This window comes from Marmota flaviventris, chromosome 10, assembly GCF_047511675.1.
Source record: "Marmota flaviventris isolate mMarFla1 chromosome 10, mMarFla1.hap1, whole genome shotgun sequence".
Lineage (NCBI taxonomy): Eukaryota > Metazoa > Chordata > Mammalia > Rodentia > Sciuridae > Marmota > Marmota flaviventris.
Window position 1 is genome coordinate 45145965 of NC_092507.1, and position 23390 is coordinate 45169354.

Here is a 23390-nt window from a genome sequence, read left to right on the forward strand (position 1 = left end):
TTTTTCTTTTTTTTTTGTTTTCTCTTTCTTTCTTTTCTTTTCTTTTTTGATGCTGGGGATTGAACTCTTGGTGCTTTACCACTTAGCTATATCCTCTCTTTCTTTCTTTCTTTTCTTTTCTTTCTTTCTTTTTTTTTTGATGCTGGGGATTGAACTCTTGGTGCTTTACCACTTAGCTATATCCTCAACCATTTTTATTTTTTATTTTGAGACGGTCTCACTAAGTTGCTGAGGCTGGCATCAAACTTGCCATCCTTTTGCCCTAGTCTCCTGAGTTGCTTCGATTATAGGCGTGTACCACCTTGCCTGACTTATAACATTCATTTCTAAGTTGCCCTTGTTCAGAGGGGTTTACTTACTATTCTGAATATAACAACTTTATAGGAAGGACTCAGGCAAATAGACCTCTCATATCAATTGCTTTTCTTTGATCCGTTTCAGATGAGGTGGTGGAGCAGAGATCTGGTTCCTCAACACCTCAGCGTTCCTGTTCTGCTGCTGGCTTACACAGACCAAGATCCAGCTTTGATTCTACGACTGTAGAAAGCCATTCACTTTCTGGCTCTCTCACTGGCTCTTTGACCGGAAGCACATTGTCTTCAGTTTCCCCTCGCCTGGGCAGTCACACCATGGATTTTTTTGAAATGTGTGCCAGTCTGATCACTACTTTAGCCCGTTGATGATCTCCCTGATTTTTATCTTTCTGTTACTGCACTGTGAAAATCAGATACATTCTTTAAATTATTATCTTCTGGATATCACACTTTGCAATATTGATTGAAAAACATGAATATTTACAGGGGATTTGCAATGCCATAGAAATTACTGAAAACAAAGAAGTCTGACCTTTACTTTTAGAACTCTGTAATTCTATTGTACCTATGTTAAATTCACATAGGCAGTATTGTTAATGGGTGAATGTTGATGAAGATTGTTAATTTGTAGTTGTGAATTCACTTCAGAAGATGAACACACCTCACTGATGAACTGTCTAATCTAAGAGTGGTTTGCAACAGCATCTGGCTTCACTAACATAGATAAATCCATTTTACTTCCTAAATTTCACAGCTTTGAGCTGTTTATGGTCTCAGTTTTCTTGCACAAAATTATTAAAAAATTAAACAGCCATTAGTAAGATATTAGCTGGGTGCAGTAGTGCACATCTATATTCCCAGCAGCTTGGGACACTGAGGCAGGAGGATCACAGGTTCAAAGCCAGCCCTTGTAATTTAGTAAGGCACTAAGCAAATTTGCAATACCCTGTGTTAAAAAAGAGTAGGGTTATGCCTCAGTGGTTAAGTGCCCCTGGGTTCAATCCCAGTAACAAAAAAACCCCAAAATTATTTACAGGTTGGAATCTTAAAAGCCTGCTCTGAAAATTCCAGAAACCAAGTTCTTTGAACAGTTTTTGCAAACACTGCTTAGTACTCACCAGAAGGTCTGTGGTCTCTAAAAGGTACTCATAATTTCCAGGTTCCTTAAAAACAGTTTTGACTATCTCAGGGCTTTATCTTTGAGATTTCCCTGAATGATAATGTTTATCTTAAGAGCCTTCAAGGTTCAGCTTAGCATTGGGATATCTGGACTTGAAATAATTAGTCTTTTCCATAAATTTATGTAATTTTAAAATATGTGCTCAAGGCCTACCTTTCTCAAATTCTTTTTATCTATTTATTTTTGCATTTAATCAAGAACGGTAAAACAGTAGACAGTTAAATGAAGCAAAGCAGAATATCAGCAATCCCTTAAAAAAGAATTCTGATCTTTTATTTTGTGTGTTTGGGGACAGGATTGGGTGAGTGGGAGTAAAAGGTTAGAGTCCTATTGCATCTCATGGTACTAAATCTTCACTTGGAGTTAAAGTTTGGTATTGATGGTACCACCTTCCTCCACCTTCCCCAATAACCATTATCTTTGTTCATTTTTTCATCTTAAGTGGCTGATTGATTCAGCTGAATCTTTTTTGGTTCCCTTTCTTGATTGCTAGCCATTCAGTTCAAAAACACTATTCTAGCCCTAAGGGCTTTTGTGTGCTTCCAAAGTTTAATAGGCTATGACCTTCACTGTTGAACCTGATGAGGCAGGGAAACCTTAAGTAGTCTTTCCTGAAAAAATATATGTGTTGTTTACATATATTACATATATGTATTCACATAACAGTTCTTTTAATCGAAAACCAGATTTTGTTTGTTTTGCTTTGCAAAATTTTTTTAAGATTAAAGGAAAAACTATATATAGCAGGATAGATATTAGGACATTGATAATATTTTGTTTTAGTAAAGGTATTTAATTTTTTTATTTTTTATTCTAATTTGTTATATATGATAGCAGAATGTGTAATTTATCTAATTTTGTATTTATGCATTTATTGTATTTATGTTGTAATTAACAATCTCATTTTGCCTGACATGCCCTAAAAATATTGAGCTCTTGAAAACAAAAAAAAATGACATTGCTTTGACAGGTTTCTCTTTGCCAAAATAATGTTTTCTATCAAGAAGCAAATGAGAATGCTATATCAAGTTTCTCAAGTATGTCTGTATCTTTAACCTTTTGAGTCATGAATTTCAGGGGCGTCACATCAAACTGTTTTGTAGATTTTTTTTTTAAAAAAATGGTGTTAAATAACTTGCAAGTCCAACTTCTTTATATGGAATCCTTGTTCACTGATTTGGGAAAGACCATAGGGTTGCAGTTTGAGATAGCTTAAGGTCTAAACCTTTAAAAGACTGCCATCTTGTGGCACCAAAGGGTAATTTTTTTAATTAGTTGTGGGGATAAGTAGTCCTGCTATTTAAGTGTGATGTGCATTATCAGTATGGCATAATTTTGACTTCTCCCAATGTGCATGTGCCTTTGTTGGGAAAAGCAAGTCCACTTCATAATATTTGCCTAATTAAACAACAATTTTATGAGCAAAGAAACGTAGGAAGGAATCTAGTGGCACTGTTGCTTCTTTAGTCTAATACAATCAGACATAAGACACTTTTTTCATATCAAAATTACCTTATATGGATGATGAGAATTTTCTTTGAGAGTTAAAATTTATTTACTGTTTTCTCATTCTTGCCAGTATTTATGAAAATCCACAAGGATAGTTGAATTTTAGGGGGAATCTGAGGATCATAGTTTTGGTTCTTTTCTGCAGTTTTAAAAACAAATATTCTGTGAATCTAGGTGTTATAATAAATTGATTTTCAGAGAGATTTCAGGACACTGAATGAAAGGGAGTAGAATGTTGTCATAGGCTTTCTGTTGGTCATGGGCACAGAGAAGAAAGAATCTGTTGCTAATCCTCAATTCCTGTCTCAGTCTTGTAAACTGGTTAACTGTAGATGTGATATGTGGGCCTGGGCTAAGAGCAGTTTCCTCTGGTTAAGATCCTGGGGAGAACTTCTATTTTTAGATTATAGGAAGGCCTGGGCTGTGCCATGGAAATGGACTCCATGTGGTTTTAGAACATTTCCCAAAGAATAAGAGATTCTGTGGGGTAAGTTTGGAGAATACTGCATGCACCTCCCTCCATTAGGATGACAATGGGATATGAGCATTGAAGTCTTTTTCTTCTATGAAAAAAGGAAAAAATATAATATAGTTTGGTTTAACCCTGCTTTGCCCAAATTAACTTGCTACTTTAAAAATTTATTCCATAAGGAAAGGAAAATTTGGAAAATACTTTTTCAGGAAAATTATTGTCCCAGGTTGCCATAATCAGGATAGTTAAGAATGAAATTGATAGCACTTCTTTTCCCCTTACCAGTTATCCAGGAGAACCTCATTCAAATTGAAAATCATTTTTTTTAAACTTGTAGACATGTTCGTCTTGAGTGAATTGTGGACTAAGAATTTTTATGTCTACAACTTGTTTTGAAGCATGTTGATTTTCTTAATTAGATTTTGTAATAATAGATGACTGAAAAACCTTAAATAAGATTACTCATGTAAAAGACTTAAGGCCACTGATTCATGCTTTTGACTCTGTGGGCAATGAGTCGGTATCATTAATTCTTTCAAATGTTTAGTCAGTGAATATTTTCTGAATACTTTTATTTAGGATGCTTGTTTTTAAAGCTAATTCCTATTGTCTTCAGTGTAAAAAACAGTTACTGTCTCAAATTGAATATTTGTGGAGGGAGGGAGGCAAAACATTTACATGTTGGGTGTTTGTTTTGATCTTTTAAGAGACACTTTGTAGTCTCTAGTGTTTGCATTCTTTGGAACTAGTCATCTATAAAGAGACTAGTACCGAAATTAATCAGAAATAATAGTTTTTAGCTATTTATAGCACAGACAATTCTCCATTTTCTGCAAATAGGTTTTCAAGAATGGTTACATAATTCTGGTTTTGCTTTCTCTTATTCCCTAGCCAATTTGTACTCAGGGAATACCCATTTTTAGAATTAAATGAGACATAATTTAGAAAGTAATCATAACCATTACAAATTTTTGGACTACTTTATCTGTTGCATCTGCTAATGTGCAGTATACTGAGTTAATGTAAGCACCACACCTATTTATACGATGTAGAAGCCTAGAAGATGCCTACCACAGACACTATATTTTTGTCCATTCACTGGTTAATAATTTAAATCCCATTAATATCTATGAAGTCCCAGTATTTAAATGCTAGACACATTCACAGTTTTGTCTTTTTTTGTTTTTGTTTTTAAAGATACCATTTCAGGCATCTGACATTTTTGCCTGGTCCTCCTGTCATCCAGTGACTTTAAAATAAAAAAGGAATGTTATTTTATAGCAGTTCTCAGAGACTGTTAAAAACTCTGCATGAGTGATATGTGCAATCTGTTGGTAAGTTGCGTCCTGCATTGGACTTCATTTTTATGACCCCCAAATGGGAGGGATAGAGGAAAGACCTTTAGGGTATTTTGGAGCTTTAAAAGTCTGCTTTTTCTACTTTTCGTATGATTTGCATTGGTGTTCACTTTTTTTATATATTTAGAGTTTTATACTAGTTTGAAAGTTCAATTTTGGTTTGGTGAGGCATTTTGATGGTATATACTTGAATATTTTTCTGAATACAGCTGCCCTCTCATATACAAATAGTAAATATACAAATAGTAAAAATCATTCAGAAAACCAGACAGGTTAAATATCATGTCTACTTGGCATAAAGCAAAAGATTACTAATTCGTAGTGATGGAAGTATTTCATACATTTCTATAGTAAGTTTTAGATCAAGGGACCCTCCCTGTTTGTTAACTATTACAGTAATTTTGTGAAGTAACCAGAAAAAGTGTATTATGTTACCACTCTCCAGATAAGGAAGCGGGGCTAGAGAGCTCTTAATAAGCCTTTAAGGCTATACGAGTATTCAGTGGTGATCAGACTATACCATTTTTCCTCTGGGCAGAACAGTTGAATTAATGAAACATCTGAGTAGTCAAAGAATAAAAATAAACACAAATGTATTGCTTTCCATTCTTAGACTGACATAAAGTAGGATTAACTAAATGTTTCCTAATTATATTGATTATACCAACTAGGTATAATTTTTTGAACTATTTATGATTAGCATATCGATTTTTATAGGAACTTCTAAGTTGAGGGTGCTTAAAAAGTTACTGAAGAAACTTTGTGACATAATTCTTCATATAATTTTATTTATGTGATTCTGATAGCACAATCTCTGAAAAGAAAAAAAGAGAAACAAAAACTAGCCTTAGTCCATTTCTAATTTATCATCAGTTTTGACTATTTCCTGAATTAGCCTTCTCTAAATTTCACATAGAGGATAGTAATTTTTCATGTTGTATGTATATTAGATGATATTCATGAACAGAAATTACCTAATTGTAATTGGCTTGATAGTCTCCCAAACCTTTTAAAACTTTGAACTTGAGTTTGATGAGCTTTAAAATGTATGTAAACCTAACTAGACAAGTTGCTGGCATCCTTACTAGTCTTTCCCACATGTATGTGTGATGCATTTGATGCCACTGAATAGTAACAGAACAAAGACCGGGACCCACAGTCTAGACTGGAGTAAGTTTTAATTAAACTTCTTCAGCCATAACCTGATAAGAATCAGATTAGGTCTAGAAGTTATTAGACTGTAGTGCTGTATTAATTTCGCAAGCCAATGTTAATGTTTACTGCCAGCCTTGCACAGCAATGCCAGTCTGCAGCCTTGATTGTGTATGGAACTTTTGGTAACTATAGTTTATATCTAAAACAGTTTAGATTTTATGAAAGTTATTCATGATTATTTGAACAAGCAGGGTAGGTAAATTTCAATTATGTTTAAAGTGCAATTAAGGAAATCCTAGAATAGAGCACTCCTTCCAGGAAAAAAGTATTAAGAGTTTGGAATATCCTGGCATGAAAAATTTTTGAACTTGTACATAGAGTTTTGACAAGCTTTATACAGTGTTTTCTTTTTTAATTCAAGGTTTGCTACTTTGAGTTAATTTAAAATTTCAAGGAGGAACAAAAATATTCTAGGCAAGAATTGCATGGTTAATTTTTTTCTGCTAATCTAATTTTCACAGTTAAAATTCCCTTTTAAGTATGTTTTGTTACCCAAAAAAGGCCACTTTTCTAAATAGATGACATTTTCCTAAAATGGGAAAGAGAAACATCCTGTTATAAAAACTAAATTGTGCCTTCTCTCTCATGTTACAGAAACAGTAATAGTAAAGTTGTTTGAACTGTAATTTCTTTTTCTCTGATCCCTCTCATTTCCGTTTAGATCTAGCCTCCACAGACAATCTTACTTAGTTCTGCCTGTCTGTTTTCAAGTTTGTTTGGCCAAACCTCACACTATCAGAAGTTGTTCACTAACTGTATTTTCTGTTTCTTTTTTTATGTTGTTTCACTTTTTAAAGTCACTTTAGTAAATATTTGGCTGCCTTCTCATGTTTTTTAAAATGAATGCAAAGTTAAGTAGTCTTTGTATTTTGCAAGTTTGTATAGGGAAGAAAGAATACAGAGCTAAGGACAAAATCTAATTGGAATCTGATTCTCCTTTTGGCTGCTATAGCAGCACAAGTTGCATGACCTCACTTACTCTTCTCTTGTACAAAATATGGATGGTAACCTACCTCACATGTGTGAGATGTGTGTGAGAAATCGTTTCATGGTCCTTGTTTAAATGCAAGGTTTATATCCCTGTATTTAATATAAATCCCTTCTTTTTATAGATACCTTTGATACTGATGAGTATCCTGATTTTTAGGTAAGTTTTATGTGGTAAGAACATAGTGCTAAGAATGTTTCAGACCACAGTTTCACAAATTATGGTGTTCTTATTTTGAGACATTTAAAGTTTCTTGGAAACATCAGATATTTAAATATCAAACTTGTTTATTGTTTCAACAAATAATATTCGGAACTTCTTAATGTCAGCTGAAGCTGCCTTAATGTATCAAAATACAGCATTCTGTTAAGACTGTTCACAAACATCTATGTTGTACAATGTTTTGAGTATTTAATGTGAAGTTATTATAGAACTGTAAACTCAAAGGATAGTACCTTGATACTATTAAGAAGAATGGTTGTGTTCTTTATCATGTATGCTAAAATGTTATATAGTGAATTTTGAGTACAGCAAATAAAACCGAAAGTTGATAGCTTTTAGGTTATTTATGTCCATGACAATCATAATATTATGTACAATTGGATAGTAATTGTTCCTTTTTTTTTTTTTTTTTAAGAACATCATGTGTTCTTTCTTTCTCAGCCCATCTTAGGAAACTAAATCCGTAGGCTGATACCTTAACCCACTGAAGCACTGGACTACATCTCTATTCAAAAAAAATTTAAACTATTGAAATTGGGACCACTGGTTTCAGAGGGAAAACCAATACTAGATTTCCAGTGCTTATGTATTTTAGTAATGGCATATTCAAATTTCAGTTTTGTTTGCTAAATATTTTTTTTTTGTGAGAGTTATATGATCTGTGAGAAGGATTTGTTTTCCAGTAACCATGTGAAAAGATGTCTTGAATTACACTGCATTTCATAGATACAGGTTCTCTTGGTAGAACCAACTCATAGGCAACAAACACAAGGAAAAGCAGCCTAATTGCTTATAAGCTTTTTCCACAAAATCAAATTAAAGTCACGGTTAATTTGAAAATTGTTTTTGTTTCTGTTCAGTCATTAAGCTAATATTCTGCATTTCAGCTAATACTGAATAAGCTATTTTAGAGAAAGATTGTTTATGACTCATCAGATTTCACACCATCTTTGTTTATTTTGTCTTTGTGTACACTTTTTTTTTTTAACCGCAGCTATTTGGATAGTTTTCTATTTCTGCTGTAAAAAGTTACTACAAATTTAAGGATTTAACATAGATTTGTTATCTTAGAATTCCATAGTCCAGTGGACTTAACTGGTTTTTTCTAAAGGATTTAACACAAATATCTTAACTACTTAAATAACACAAATTTATTTTCTTACAGAGAAATCTAGTGGGCTTAGCTGGGTTTTGCACAGGCTGAAAACCAAAATAATAATAAGGGCTGGGCTATGGGAGAGAATCTGCTTCCAGGTTCATCCAGGTTGTTAGCAGAATTTAATTCCATGTTGCTCTAGGACTGAGGTCTCTGCTCCCTTTCTGGCAATTGACTAGGTGTCATTCACAGCTTCTAGAGGCCACTGGCATTCCCTGGTCAATGGATGGCTCCCTTCATCTTTAATGGCAGCGATGGGATTCATGCTTGGGATTTCATCTTCTTCTCATACCACTTTTCTGACTGGCTAACAGATTCTTCTGTCTTCTACTTCCAGTTTAAGGTCCCATGTGATGAAATTGGGTCTACTTGGATAATGTAAATATCTTTTTATTTTAAGGACCACTGGTTAGCAAGTTTAATTCTGTTACAAACCCCCTTTTACAAAGTCACATCAAGTATTTACATACATAACACAAGAGGGTAAAGATTACAGAGGCCAAAATTCTGCTCAGCATAGCCATAGAATAGGGAGAAAAGACCTTCAAACTAGTAAATAGAATTTTATAGAAAATCCTTCTGAGAATAGAAAGTAAACAATCTAAATGTGACTTTATATGTACTGTTGTCACATTTCATATTATTGTTATGTAAGAGCAACTTTTTGAAAAACACTACTATATACCTCACTAAAAAAAAAATGTAAACATCAAAGTCTGGATAAATAAAGATTTTAGTTTTCCTACATTTTAAAGAAAAAATGTATTTTTTTAAAGTAAAGATTTTTTTCCCTTTATTTCCTAAATTGCAAGGGTAAGGGATGCTTATTGTTGGAAATTTGAAGAGTATAGGAAGTTTAAAGAAACATCCAGAGGTTTATACTTGTTTTTTTCCTCTCCCTATTTATCTTCCTGCATACACACACACACACACACACACACACACACGTATAATATATCCATCCCAAAAGACATTCTGAATATGTACAGGAAAGGGCCTAGTTAACAAGGACACTATTCTCATCTTGGAAGACCAGGGTTTTCATGGAGGTGCTAAGGAAAGATTTTGCTGGCGTATATTAAGGTTGCTAGAGGTCCAGCCTACATGTTATAGTTTGGATCTTGAATGATTCCCAAAGGCTTGGTTGGTCCCCAGTCAAAGGTGCTATTGGGAGGCTTTAGAACCTTTAGTAGGTGGGGCCTCATGAAAGGAAGTTAGGTCATAGGGGTATGCCCTTGAAGGGGGTATTGGGACCCTAATCCTTTTCCTCCCTTCTAACCTATTTGCTTCCTGGCTCCCGTGAGGTGGGTAGCTGCTGTTTCTGCTTTGTGTAAGGTGGGTAGCTGCTGCTTCTGCTTTGTGCTCCGATAGTGGACTGTATCACCACAAGCCCAAGAATAGTGTGGCCAAGCGACCATGGATATTGAAACCTCTAATCCATGAGCTAAGGTAAACTTTTTTTTTTTTAAAGTTGATTATTTAAGGTATATGTCACAATTATGGATGGGAAGCTGACAGTTTTTAAATGGGCCAGTGTTAGCCTCTGTTAGGGTTAAGAATCTGTGTGTGATATCTTACCTGACAGGATGGTGTTATCTTTACTATCTTTTAATAAAAAATTAAAATATAAACTCAGTCTTTTCGTTGAAGCTTTATGCTAGTTTCTAGGAGACTGATAACATTGGCTTGGTGTTAATTATGGTGTTTAGGTTTGAAAACTTGGTAGGATCAATAATATGAGAAAATTAGTTTGATTTAGAGAAGGAAAGGAATGTGGCTGTTTGTGAAATATAAACATAACCACATTAAGTATTGATAGAAAACAAGCAATTATTCTAAAAACCTATATACCATATCATAATAATTAGGCAATAAAATTTATATTAGACCAAGTGGTTTCTACTATAAAAAACATTTAATGTTTTTAAAACTGAATATTTATTATGGCTATGTAAAAGAAATTCTCAAACCCAATCCATTCTTTCAAGTCTCTTAAGAATTGAATTTTAAAAATGTGGTGTTTGTTTTCAGCATCTTTCAAATTCAGAAAAAGCCAGGTATGATAACACTAATAGAGTATTGTTTATTTACCTAATTGCTACTTAAATTATCCTGTAATAATTTAACTTCTACTTAAATTATGTTGTAGCATAACAGTGCTGTAAAGTAGATGAGTGGTTTTAGCTCCATTTTACTAGTGTGGAAATTGAGACCCAAAGGAGCTGAACCACTGAATTAGAAGAAACCCTGTGGTGAGATAAAAATGCAAGGGCCATCTTTATCTCAGTTCAGGTTTCATCCCACTGCCACTCCAGGATTTAAATACTTCATTGTTTGGTGAAGTGGCTTCTCTTTGAGCAGGAGTACTGCATGAAAGATTTCTGCTCAGCATAGCCACGTTTCCTCACACTCACTTCTTACTCACAGACCACACTCATCCTCTTCTTCAGTGTCATCTGCAACAGGTCTTGGCTTAGAAGTTAGGAGAGGCCATAATTGTTCATTACTGGGTAGTAAGTTTAATTCGGAAGTCTATAGTCTCTAGTCCAAGCAGAAATAAATTACCATTCTTTTGTACCAACCTTAGTCTAATCTCCTGAAAAAGAAGTCTTGGAGCTATTCCCTAACTCTCCTTCTCTTCTCACTCATCTTCTCACTCACCAAGATGTGATGTCTCCTTTACCTCTGATGGGGCTCCTGAACTATGTGCCTCAATCTTGCTATCCTCATTTAAGGCTTGATGACCTTTTCCTTAGAATATTGCAAAAATAATCTTTTCTGTCTGTTGTCATCTATGTAATTGCCTCCTCTTATGGTTTGGATATGAGGTGTGTTCCCCCCAAAAAAACTTAGGTGTGAGACAATGCAAGAAAGTAGAGGAAACGATTGGTTTTTTTGAGAGCCTTCATCTAATCAATATATTAATCTACTTGAATGGATTAATTGGTAACTTTAGGCCTGTAGGTAGGGTGTGGCTAGAGGTGGAGGGTCACTGGGTCCCTGCCTTTGGGGCATGTGTTTTGTCTGTGGTGAGAGGCATACCCCCTCTCTGCTTCCTGATTGCTCAGTCCTTAGCTGCTTTTGTTCTTCATACCCCTTCCACCAAGGTGTTCTGCATCACCTCAGGCCTAGAGCTGTGGAGTTCACTGTCTTGTGGACCTAGACCTGAAATCTTGATCATCAAATAAACTTTTCTTATCTAAAATTGTTCTTGTCAGGTCTTTAGGTCACCAGGTAAAAAAGCTAAAACCCCTCCCTTTCCCCAAACATCTGGCATTTTCTTCCTGCTTAACCCTTGAGTGGCACACCACTCTCTAGAGCAAAAAGCTTGAGCATGCTGGAGCATGCTGTGTCACATTCTAGCCCAAACACCCCATTTCCCAGCCGTCTTCCTACTCCATTTGCCTCGGATTTCTTCATAGTCACCAGACAGAGCATGGGATTTATTTCAAGAACAAACTACAGTGTCACCTTTTTTGTAACATCTTTTTTAACCCTGTAGCCATGTCATTTATAATATTATTTTAATTATGCTATTCTCTAAATTCTTAACTATACAAATACCTTTGATTGCTGTCTTTTAGAATAAACTTGGCCTTAATTAGAGCATGCAAAAAATATAAGAATAGTAGTTTCAATGTATGAAGGAAGAGGCCATGGAACAGATGTATCCTTGAAGGCCAGAATTGCCCTGCTTAAAGAACTGAGGGAAATTTCACCAGTGTTTCAGTGCACATAAAGCCACTTGTATAAATTCTACATATGCATTCAACTGTCTTAAAATCTGACATTCAGTGCACATCATTTAAAAAAATAGAATCTGTTTATACCTCTGCTTTTCAATTTCCATTTCATTTAAGTGAAAAATACTTGAATTCTATTTGAATGAATTTTGGGGTATAGACAAAATTTTTCTTATTTTAGGCAACAGAGTGTTTTAAAGTAAGAGAGCATCTATTTTTTAGATTTTGTTAAATATATTTAGATACTTCTTTAAGTGATACTAGTTGAACTTAAGAAAAATTATTTTTCCGCATCCTATTCCCAAAGGAACCAGGAATAGCATCAATCAGATTGTTTTTGAGATAAAGTAAAAGGACATTTATACCTTGATTTTTTTAAAAAAGATTAAGTCAGAATTATTTATTATATCTTAAATTTGAGGATTTTGAGGACCTTCATTATCAGAGTTTATTGTACCAAATTTAAACTAATATCTAGAAATTACACATGCTTACATTACTAATATTAGAAGCAAACCAGCCATCTGCACAACTGAATAGTCTTGATTTCTAACTTTGGACATGGCTCATTAAGCAAGTGCTCACATAACAGTTTCACATTTTTTAAAACCAGCAGTGAAATAGATATTGAAATAGAAAACTCTTAAGAGTCAAACCAACAACTAAATGTTGAGGATTTCTTGTTTTTTTTCTTCCAAGTGCCCAACAAAAGTTCCACAGATTCCATCTGATTTCGACATGTAAACAAACTGCTGTGAGGCAGGACTAAGCTGCTAGGACCCCTTCTCAGTTGTGCAGTCTTTCCCTTCTGATCTTGACCTTTCTATCTGGACCAACCTTGACTCCTGGGGAAAAAAGAAACATACATTTTGAAGTAGAGGCTAATGGAACAGTGAGGAGGAGATTTCTGGGAATTTTCTTACCCAGTTTCATAATTTCATGTTGCTTTAAAATGTTTATAAATATACAGTGTTCAATTTGATAATAGACTCGGGAGACAGTAATAAAGTCTCTCCTAATGTCTCCTTACAGGACAGAGAACATGCTGTATATTTAATTTTCAGAACTTTTCCTGAATTTCAGTAAATTCAGCAGTCTTTCCTTGAGACTAATGCACACAACACCATGTTATTTATAACTTACAATTTGAAGTATAAAATTAAACTACTTACTTGAAATCTAGATGTTCAATGAGTACATATCCATCTATAGGGGAAAAATCATTGTTATTAATCTGAAGCTTTTAGAGAAAATGTTTTTTTTTTTTTTGGAATAGTGATTGAAATTTTATGGGCAACAAGCCAAAAAACTTACATTTCCCTTTAGAATTGCGACATATCACTAGATTTTGTTCAGTGGTGTCAATGACTTCCAGTTCTTCTCCAGGTGTTATTGGCAAATCAAATATTCCATTTCTTGAATTACTGGAACATACCACTGCTCTATTGATGACGATAATTTCTTTGTCATACTGAAATGAAAAAAATCACTAATCAGACCATGCTTACACAGCCATCATCCTTTTTCACAATAACCGAATTAATTTTGAGGTAACTTTATCATATCCTCCATTAAGACTCTAGATATTAAAAAAATCCCTGAAGGAAAGAAAATAACAGGAAGGTAGTGGTGAAAGGGAAAGTCATTTTAAGAAAACCATAGCAAGATGCTGGTATGACATTTTGTATGATTTTATTTTTTTAAAGAGAGAGAGAGAGAAGAAAGAGAGAATCTTTTTTTGTGGATGGACACAACACAATGCCTTTATTTTTATTTTTTTATGTTGTGCTGAGAATCAAACCCGGATCCCGCCCGTGCTAGGCGAGCGCTCTACAGCTGGACCCACAGTCCCAGACCAATGATTTTATTTTTAAAATATTCTTGCACCCATTGTCTAATTTTACTAGAGTGGAATCCTGGAAGAACAGAAAGCTAAAACTTGAGTATAGGTTTAATAATCAGGGAAGGCATACTGTTAGGTAACAAAGTTACTGTCAAACCCAGGAAAGGAGAACGTTTTTTTTAAAAACACCCAAATCCTCTGTGTAGCCCCTTAGACTTTATACTACATACCGATCATTTCTAGATGGCACTCTTACATCTCCACGTACAAATACTTATTAATGTGATTCAGTGCCTTCTTCCACTCTTAGAAGTATTCTGAATTTGGATTATAAATCATAAGAAGACCCTATACCAAGAGATATAAGCTATAAGATATTTCCTTTTGCTAACAACGTAATAGCATCTAAATAACTGGTCTTGCTCTCTTGGGTCTACTGTTTACTGTGAGTCCACAGTGATTTCTTAGAATACAAGTCTGATTAGGCCACTTTTCCATTTATAAAGCTCTGAAAACTCTTCATTACCCTTAGGATATGAACCACATTTCTGAGCTTGACATTCAGGGATCTTTGCATGCTATCATTCTCCATTGCTCCATCTCCCCTTTATTGAACCCTCATGGAACTATATGATAATCCTTGAATACCCTATATACTTTCATATTTCCATTATTTTTCTTGTGCTGTTTTTTTTTTTCTGCTTAGAATATTCATTTGTCTCTTGACCACCTCACCTTTTATGACAGCTATATATAATTTGTTTACTATGTATATACTCCTATTATAACATTTAGCAAACTATTTTAAAAAATGAAAATAAAGGACAGTCTTATTTATCTTTATACCCTCAATACCTGACAGCAATGTAATACCTAATATTTTATAATGTGAGCTGGATAAAAATTATTGAAATAGCATAGTCTTTCTAATGGCAACTACAAAAACTCATCACAGAAAAAGATGAATCCTACATATATATATAGGAAATGAAATTTCTGTCCCATGTAAGACAGTCAAAAATATGAGGGGAAAAAAGCCCTAGATAGGATTTAGGAGTCTTTTCAACAAGTAATTGCTACATTATTGTTTTCCACCTAATAAAACACCACCACAATTTGCAGTAGATAATTTCAGATCACGATTTCTAGATGTAGTAACCATAGTCAGCTTTGGTCTAAGTGGAAGTTATAAGTGATTGAGAGATTTATGTATATTCCTTTTTTAGTTTAGTTCAAAAACAGTTTTGGATATTTATAAAGTGTTAGGTAGTCATTTGATTGTTAGAATTCTTTGATTTTTAGAATGATGGAATAATGTTCCATGGATTCTTAGTGACAGAATAAGATGTCAAACATATTCCTTTCTCCTTCTTTCCCTCCCTCCCTTCAGTTATCATTTATTTATTTGTATAGTCATTCACTCACTAGCACCAGGAGTTTAGTTTTTTGTTGGAGGCTGGGAACAAACTTGATAAATTAGAATCCCCTTCCAGAGGGACTTGGGAGATTAGTTCAGGACAGGCCCTGGTTGTAAACAACTGATAGATAGTAGAGATAGAAAATGTGCCAAGGAGTGACTTGACTTGGAGGAACTAGGAAGAGTGAATGACATTTGAACAGTGCCAAAAAGAACAACTCTTAGGAGTTTTTCCAGGCAAAGGGACTAGCATGTACAAAGGCACGTCAATATAGAAATACATTAGGAAAAATAAAAATAAAGTATTGGTGAAGCAAATTTTTAGGGTCTTTAAAAGTGCACATTTGTAGCCTAGCGTCATCATATGCACCTGTAATCCCAGCTGCTCTGGAGGCTGAGGCAGGAGTATTACAAGTTCAAAGTCAGGCTCAGCAACTTAGTGAGGCTCTAAGCAAATTAACGAGACCCTGTCTCGAAATTAAATAAATAAATAAAAAGGGCTGGGGATGTGGCTTAATGGTTGAGTGCTCCTGGGTTCAATATCTCTGGTACCAAGCAACAAAAAGAAGTTAATCGTTGCTAATTTTTACCTTCAGAGGAAAACATACCTGAAATCTTTCTCTAAAAAGTTTTTCTTCTTTTCCAATTCTGTTTTTTTCTAAGTTTTGCATCTTGGTTCTGAAGAACTTTCTAGGAGAAAAACTGGCAAGAAACATGCAAGTAGTCTACAAAGTCATTCTATTTCAGGACAAATTCAGGCATAACTAACTGTATAATTTCATATGAAGTCATATATGTTTATATATTTATTCACATAACCTCCACTAGAGCAGATTGTTAAAACAACTGAAAAAGGTAATTAAGACTAATTACTTTTCCCCACTATTGAAAAGAAAATTCTATACATTTGTGTGTGTGTGTGTGTGTGTGTGTGTGTGTGTGTGTTGGTGTTGGAAATAAAATCCAGGGCCTCGTGCATGCTAGGAAAGCACTCTACACTGAGTTATACCTCTAGTTCCATAAATTTTGTTTTCTTTTTTGTGGTACTGGGGATTGAATCCAGGGCCTTGCATATACTTACTGCCCACTCTACCACTGAGCTACATCTCCAAAGCTAAAAAATATTTTTGATCACAAAATAATATGGAATAAAATCAAGTTGGTAGAGGATGGTTAATGGGTATAGGAGTGGCATTGGATAGGAGGAATAACTTCCAATGTTCTGTAGCATAGTATGGATGGTGACAATTAAGCATATATTTCACAACAGCTAGTAGAGGATTTTTAATGTTACCAACACAAATAACAAATGTTTAAGGTGATGGATGTGCCACTTATGCATTTTACACATATACTGAAATGTCATACTATGCACCATAAATATAATTATTGTGTCAAAAATAAAAATAAAAAAAATAAGTTTGATCAGACAAGGTAAACAAGGAACTTCTCTGAATTAGACTTGAAAGCATAATTAAGTATTTTTTTAAGAGAAACAAATTTATCAACTTTCCCACTCAACTTCAGATTATTTAATAGAAACCAGAAACAGTGAGTAAAGGTCTTACAGGTTATGGTTTCAACTTTTCAAACATAATTGTGGAACCGCAAATCTACATGGCTCAAAGAACTATCCTATTTGCTGAATGGGGAGATGGATAGAATTAATAAAGCAAAATTCTTATCAACTGTTCAAGAATTAGAGCATATAAATGTGGTATATAACCACATAAATGTGGCTCATATAGCGGAAGCTGGTCATGACTCCTCCCTTGCTCTCCCTTTTGCTTTGCACATGGGTTTGGTTTTGCTTCAGGGACTTTAATATATCGACAAAATGAAAGTCACTCAGGTCCTGTCAGTTTTATTCTGAAGTATCTCTTATATCTGTTTCTTTCCAAGATTATAGTCACTGCCATGTTTCTGACTATTAGTACTTCTGGCCTGAAATAGCATTTTCTTACCCTTCTTTTAAAAAGTCCGTCTGCATCCCTGCTTCCATGGCCATCTTTCAGTAATTTAATTAACCATTCCACTTGCTTTTCCTTAAAACCTTTCAATGTCTCTCTGCTGCCCAGAAGAAAAGTCCAGATCTGCTTCAATCTACCTTCCCAGCTTTGTGAGCTGCCCTTTACCCTACATATGCATTGTCTACTTGGGTCATCTTAGAAAGTGGACTGCATTTTCCATATTTTACATCTGGATACCCTTGCCAATTTCTCTTAGAATTTGCTGTCACTTTTTGATTAATCAAAGCATGATAAAAGGGCTGAAGTCATAGAGAAAGCTTTTTTTAAAATTTATTGGTAAAATAAGTTGTGGTTGAGACCATTTTAAAAGGATCAAAGAACACACAGAAATTGGCACCTCTATAGGATTAATGACAGCCTATCACATTTTCAAGTTTATTCAGTTGAGAGTAAAAACACTATTATGTTAGTTATAAAATATTTAAAAAAACTAGGAAATTATTTCCTTAGAACTTATTTGTAATTATCAACATAGTCAAAAATTATGCTGATATACCCCTTCTTGGAATTTTGTTGTGCTATGCTCTACAAACATTTTATAAGTATGAACTTTAAGGGAAAAGGTCTCTTTTTTAGTCTATGAATACATCTTTCCAACTGGGGACAAATAAATTACATCAAATCTAAGCCCAAAGAAAATAAACTTAAGGGCCATCCTTTGCTATTCATTGAACTTAGATTTGGTTCAGACCAATGTGTGACTTCTTTGGGGTGCCCCAGTGAGACTTTCCAGACAGGTTTCCCAGAGCAGACATACCATACAGTGTTCATAGCTCTCTGACTATTTACCAAGGATTTCTCCAAGAAATTTGTTAAAGTCCCTTAGAGCCTACTCCAGGTTCTTAACTGGGAAGGGAGCCAGAGCACTAGCACAGTTTAACTGGAGTCGGGTAAAACCCTGCCTCTCCCAGTGGGCAACAGAGAATTTGCATCACGTGAAAGAAGTTGGATCTTGAATTGATAAGATGTTCTTTTACAATTTTTAAAATAAAATTGTAGAATTGTATTTTAGGAAAATCAGGCTTACTGTGTAATATCTAGTTTCTGATTTTCTCCGAGTTTCACAACAGATAACTGGTGTATTCTGTTAAGTTATGCCTTATGGGGAGAAAGTTCATACAGCTTAAAAGGAGACTGGAAATTTTTCATTCTTTGATAAGGGCTAACTTGAAATCTTTCTTCACACCAAAAATAAGGGAGGATAAATGTGTATGGTACATGACTTTTAAAAATCTTTTTATTTTAATCCTTTCAGTTCTACTATGATGAGGAATCTTTGAATCCAATTTAATGACTTGCCTAAGGTCACCCAGCCCATTAAAAGGTATAAACTGCAGCAGAGAAGCTGTAACGCAAGTGCACTTGTGTTCATACCTTTCCGATGCATCAGCACCTTTCTTTTCTTTTTTTCCCTTTGATACCAAAAACTTGGGCTTCCAAGTTTTTATTTTATCTTCATCTCTGAGGAGAAAAATATTTGAACAAGTAAATGAAAACTTAAATATTAAACATTTATGGAATTATCAGTACTTTCTGGGCAATTGTTTTATTAAAGAAAAATAAGTCATTTAGAAATACATTTTGATAGCCTAGGCAAAGCCATGTAGTATATAGTTCAGGCTTTGCAAACCATCATCTCCATGGCAACTATTCAACTGTTGCAGTTTTATTTTCAAAAAACTAGTGGCAGGCCACACTTGGCTCACAGGCCATCATTTGCTGACCTCCGTGTTTTATAGTGATCCAGATTTGAAACCGGAAGCAAGAGATCAACCTGCTTATAATCACATCTCTTGAGCCTGTTTCTTTGCTTTTAAAATGTGAATAATATTAAACTTGGCCATGACATAAGTCTAAACCAACCAGTGTTTAGCATTTGGGGTCAGGGCAGAAGAGGATGCCAGAAAAGAAAGGGTATTAGAAGGATTTCTATTTGAGCACTTCTGTGTGAGGTGGTCTTCTGGGCATTTTATATGTTAACTCATTTGTTTTTTCGTAGTAGGTTCTGCATGAGTCCTTTAGTCATTCATAAAGTTTACAAAGAAGAAAATGATCAGAGAATTAAGGTAACTTATCTTGGTCATAGAAATAAGCATAATTTAACCTCTTAAAGACATTCATTTTTTTCTCAGCGTTTTTCCACTTTTAAAAACAGAATTGAGAGTATACTATGTGCATACAGTTTTGCATTGTTTCTAATTGTCATTATAGTATGTTTTTCCATGTCACTGGAAACTCTTCACCATACATTTAGCATATTAAGTAGCCATGTTGAATATTTTAATACATTCAGCAGATTACTGTATATTACTGTATATTTGGGCATTAAGCTTGTTTAAAACATCATCTTTTTATAAATTGCACTGAAATCGATTTTTTTCAAGCATGATTTCTCTCTCTCTCTCTCTCTCTCTCTCTCACACACACACACACACACATACACACACATACACTTATTACAAGCAGGCAAAGAAGAAAAATAACGATAACATGGGAACCAAGGAAAAGTTAGTATTTCCCCCCCTTTCGTGGATGGCATAATCAACAGTTTAAGAGTATTGAGAAGCCAAGTAAGATAATGATTTAAAAGTATTCCTGGGATTTAACAAAGGAGTTACTAGTGATCTTATAAAATGTAAGTTCACTGGTATGATAGAGGCAGAAGTCTAATTTCAGTGAGCAGGGAAAGATGAATTGAAGAAAATCAGAGGAGACCTCCATTTCCAGCCATTTGGTTGAAGGAAAAGTCAGGTAACAAGTTAGCTAGAGAGGGGACACCGAGTTAGGATGGTTTCTTTCCCTTCTTTCTTTATAGATTACAGTTATTTAATTCTTATCAAATTTTCTTTGCTATTCTGCATGCTACCATCTACATAGGTTATTAAATAAATGTGGCTAAGCCTCCAGATTCAAAGATAAGAAATAAAAACAAATTCCAGAGCTCCTCTGCCTCTTGGGTCACTACCACTGTTGGATTACCTGCTTTTCATCATTTTTCTTTAGTTGTGCAGGGACTATTATTCTTTCTCTGGTCCCCATGGATCTGGAGAGTTGGTTCTCTGAACGTATTTAAGAAAGCATCAGGAAATGGGTCAGGTGGCAGCAGGGATGACCAGTGTGGTAAATTGACTTACTTTGACTCTTTTTCACTTATGTCCACATCATCATAGATAATAACTTCCTGAGACCTAAGTTCTAAAGGGTCAAGATAGGATCAAAATAGTCCATTATTAGGTATGTTTTATACAACCTTTGGATTTCCAAATTATACACAATTGCCCAATTATCTGAGTGTATCCATGAGTCTATTTTATCAATCTGATTATAGATGAGCTGGGACAAAAAGGTTATTTTTTGCAAAGAAATTCAACTAAGGTATTAACAAAATAGTGAGACGTCCCATTATGTATTAATATCAATATGATTTCATGCAGAATTCATAAAAATATGAACTTGCTGGGAGAATCATTTTTAGAAGAGGTTTCCTTTTTTTCTAGAACTGGAAAAAGATTTCTACTGGTTGAGGGCTTTTCTTAATTCCCAAAGTGGGGAAAAAAACAAATTTAGTAGAATATTAATGTTGATTTTTTTTCTTTCATGAAATCTTTTAAGTCAAACCATTGACAACCTTTATAATAATAATCATGTGTTACATTGATTCTTAGTACATAATAATTATTAGACCTTTTTTAGATTATGATATTTACATTCTTTGGAACCCTACATAGGATTACATGATTTTCAGGTGATTTCCATTTGAAAAAGTTTGAGCCATTTTGGCATAATCATAATTTATATTCAATTATTTACAATTATTCATTGTTTAAATCATTTTCTTCAGTACCTTTAAATATGGGTAGGGGTACAGGTTGACTATTCTTTATTTGAAATGCTTTGGAACAGAAGTTTTGGATTTCAATTCTTTTTGGATTCTGGGATATTTGCATATACAAAATGAGATATCTTAGTGATGGGACCCAAATCTAAACTCAGAATTTGTTTGTATTTCATGTACATCATATATACCTACCTAAAGGCAATTTTAATCAGTTTTTTTAGTGTGCCTACTTTTTTTTGGGGGGGGGTACTAGGATTGAACTCAGGGGCTCTCAATCACTGTGCCACATGCCCAGCTCTACTTTGTATTTTATTTAGAGACAGGGTCTCACTGAGATGCTTAGTTCCTTGCTTTTGCAGAAGCTGGCTTTGAACTCATGATCCTCCTGCCTCAGTGTCATAAGCCACTGGTATTACAGGTGTATACCACCACCCCTGGTGACATGTACCTGCTCTTTGACTTCAACCTTGTCACATGAGATCAGTGTGGAGTTTTCCACTTGTGACATCATGTCAACATTCAAAAAGTTTTGGATTTTGGAGTATTTCAAATTTTTTATTGTTGGATTAGGGATGCTAAACCCAAGTCTTTCTGATTAGACTAGGAAACAGTCAGAATTGGGATGTATTTATATTCTAAGTTGGCTTTAAACACACGCCCAACACAAACACACTACCACGCAGAGTATATGTTGGGAAACCTGTGATTTTACAGGTATATAATCTTTGTTATTTAGATTGGCAAACTCATATTTGTGGAATATAACATACATTCAGAGTACTAGGAGTGAAATCAAATATCTTAGCCCATGAACAAAACCAGTGAACAACTAAACACGTGCCCCTCTTGTTGGCAAATTCAGTGTTTGAACATGTGTTTAGAGCACTGTCAGGCAGTAATTAACACTGGTAATTTTTGCAGTGTTTTAATGGCAAAGCAGACAATAGTCCAAGGACCCATTCTTGATTCAGTGTGCAGGCTGCAGTGTGATCATATTCAATTCATTATTTCATAATAAATCAATTCTATCAAATCCACCAAGAGGTATGTGGTATAATGCAAAATACATGAATTTCATAGTTAGAGAGACCTGCTTACAAATCCCTAGCACCTCCCTAAAAAGGGACAAAAATATCTATTTTGGGGGGATTTTTAAGAGCAAAACATCTCTTCCAAGTATGGTATAAGGTATTACCCACGAAATGTTTCTTTTCTTTCCCAAAGTAAGAAATACTGTCATATGATATCTTCTTTGATTTTTGATGGGCCCATTTTTCCTTGAATGTGGCAATATAGGAAGGAAGGATTACCACATTTCTTTCCCTGTCCTTGAATATACCAATGCTGAGTAATTTGGGTCAGCAACAAGTAAATGTCACTTACCTAAATCAGGCAGCGAAATGGAAAATGCACTGTTGATTGACAAAAGACACAGAAAGGTCAAGTGGAAAAAAGTTATGTTCAAAAAATGAGCTCAACAAACATTGATTACTAGGGGTCCCAATCCAGATGGTGCTTCCAGGCAAAGCTGTGAAGCAAACCTCCTGCAGTTTTGTTCTGATCACACCCGCTCCCCCCCCCCCCTGCAAACCTATTCAAAATGAATGAATCCCCACTGATGGCCAGTACTCCATTGCCTACCTAGACAACTCCAGACTGCCCCTGCAGCCCTGAGCTTCTCCATCCACAGAATCCTGTGTCTATCTACTAACCTTCCAAGAGGCTAATGGGACACATTACATGTGGGTAAGTATTTGTGAGACAGAACAACTTACCGATGAATTAATGGGACTCGTATAGACACTGCATTCTGCCTATGTTATTTAAGCCAAAAGGGGACTTTTAGGGAGAAAGCCAGGCCAGGTAGAAATGTAACATGGTGAATTTCTAAATTGAGAAAAGGCATGTATCCCAGCTAGATTGTTTGGTGCACTTCATACCTCACCATTAAGGAGATAACATAGAAAAAAGTACCTATGTGTTTTAAGCCTTCAATTTAAATTTGCCCCTATGGGTATTTTTGGAGCACCCACCATGCACCAGGCCCTTGTGATAAGTATATGAAATGATTAGATCCACAGTTTCTGCCTGAAATGGCTTAGAGT

At 34.7% G+C, this 23390-nt stretch overlaps 2 protein-coding genes across 2 annotated transcripts in view; one reads left to right on the plus strand and one right to left on the minus strand.

The window, feature by feature from the left end:
* Positions 1-7669, plus strand: part of Prkaa2 (protein kinase AMP-activated catalytic subunit alpha 2) — a 68894-nt gene extending 61225 nt beyond the window's left edge. The window contains exon 9 of the mRNA XM_027945021.2: positions 442-7669. Coding sequence (XP_027800822.1) covers positions 442-680 — 239 coding nt within the window. The 3' untranslated portion in view covers positions 681-7669. The remainder of the gene's footprint in view (positions 1-441) is intronic.
* Positions 7670-13325: 5656 nt separating this feature from the next.
* Fyb2 (FYN binding protein 2) overlaps positions 13326-23390 on the minus strand; it is a 71524-nt gene continuing 61459 nt past the window's right edge. The window contains 6 exon segments of the mRNA XM_071618601.1: positions 13326-13363; positions 13472-13628; positions 16026-16119; positions 18822-18908; positions 20582-20642; positions 22669-22697. Coding sequence (XP_071474702.1) covers positions 13326-13363; positions 13472-13628; positions 16026-16119; positions 18822-18908; positions 20582-20642; positions 22669-22697 — 466 coding nt within the window.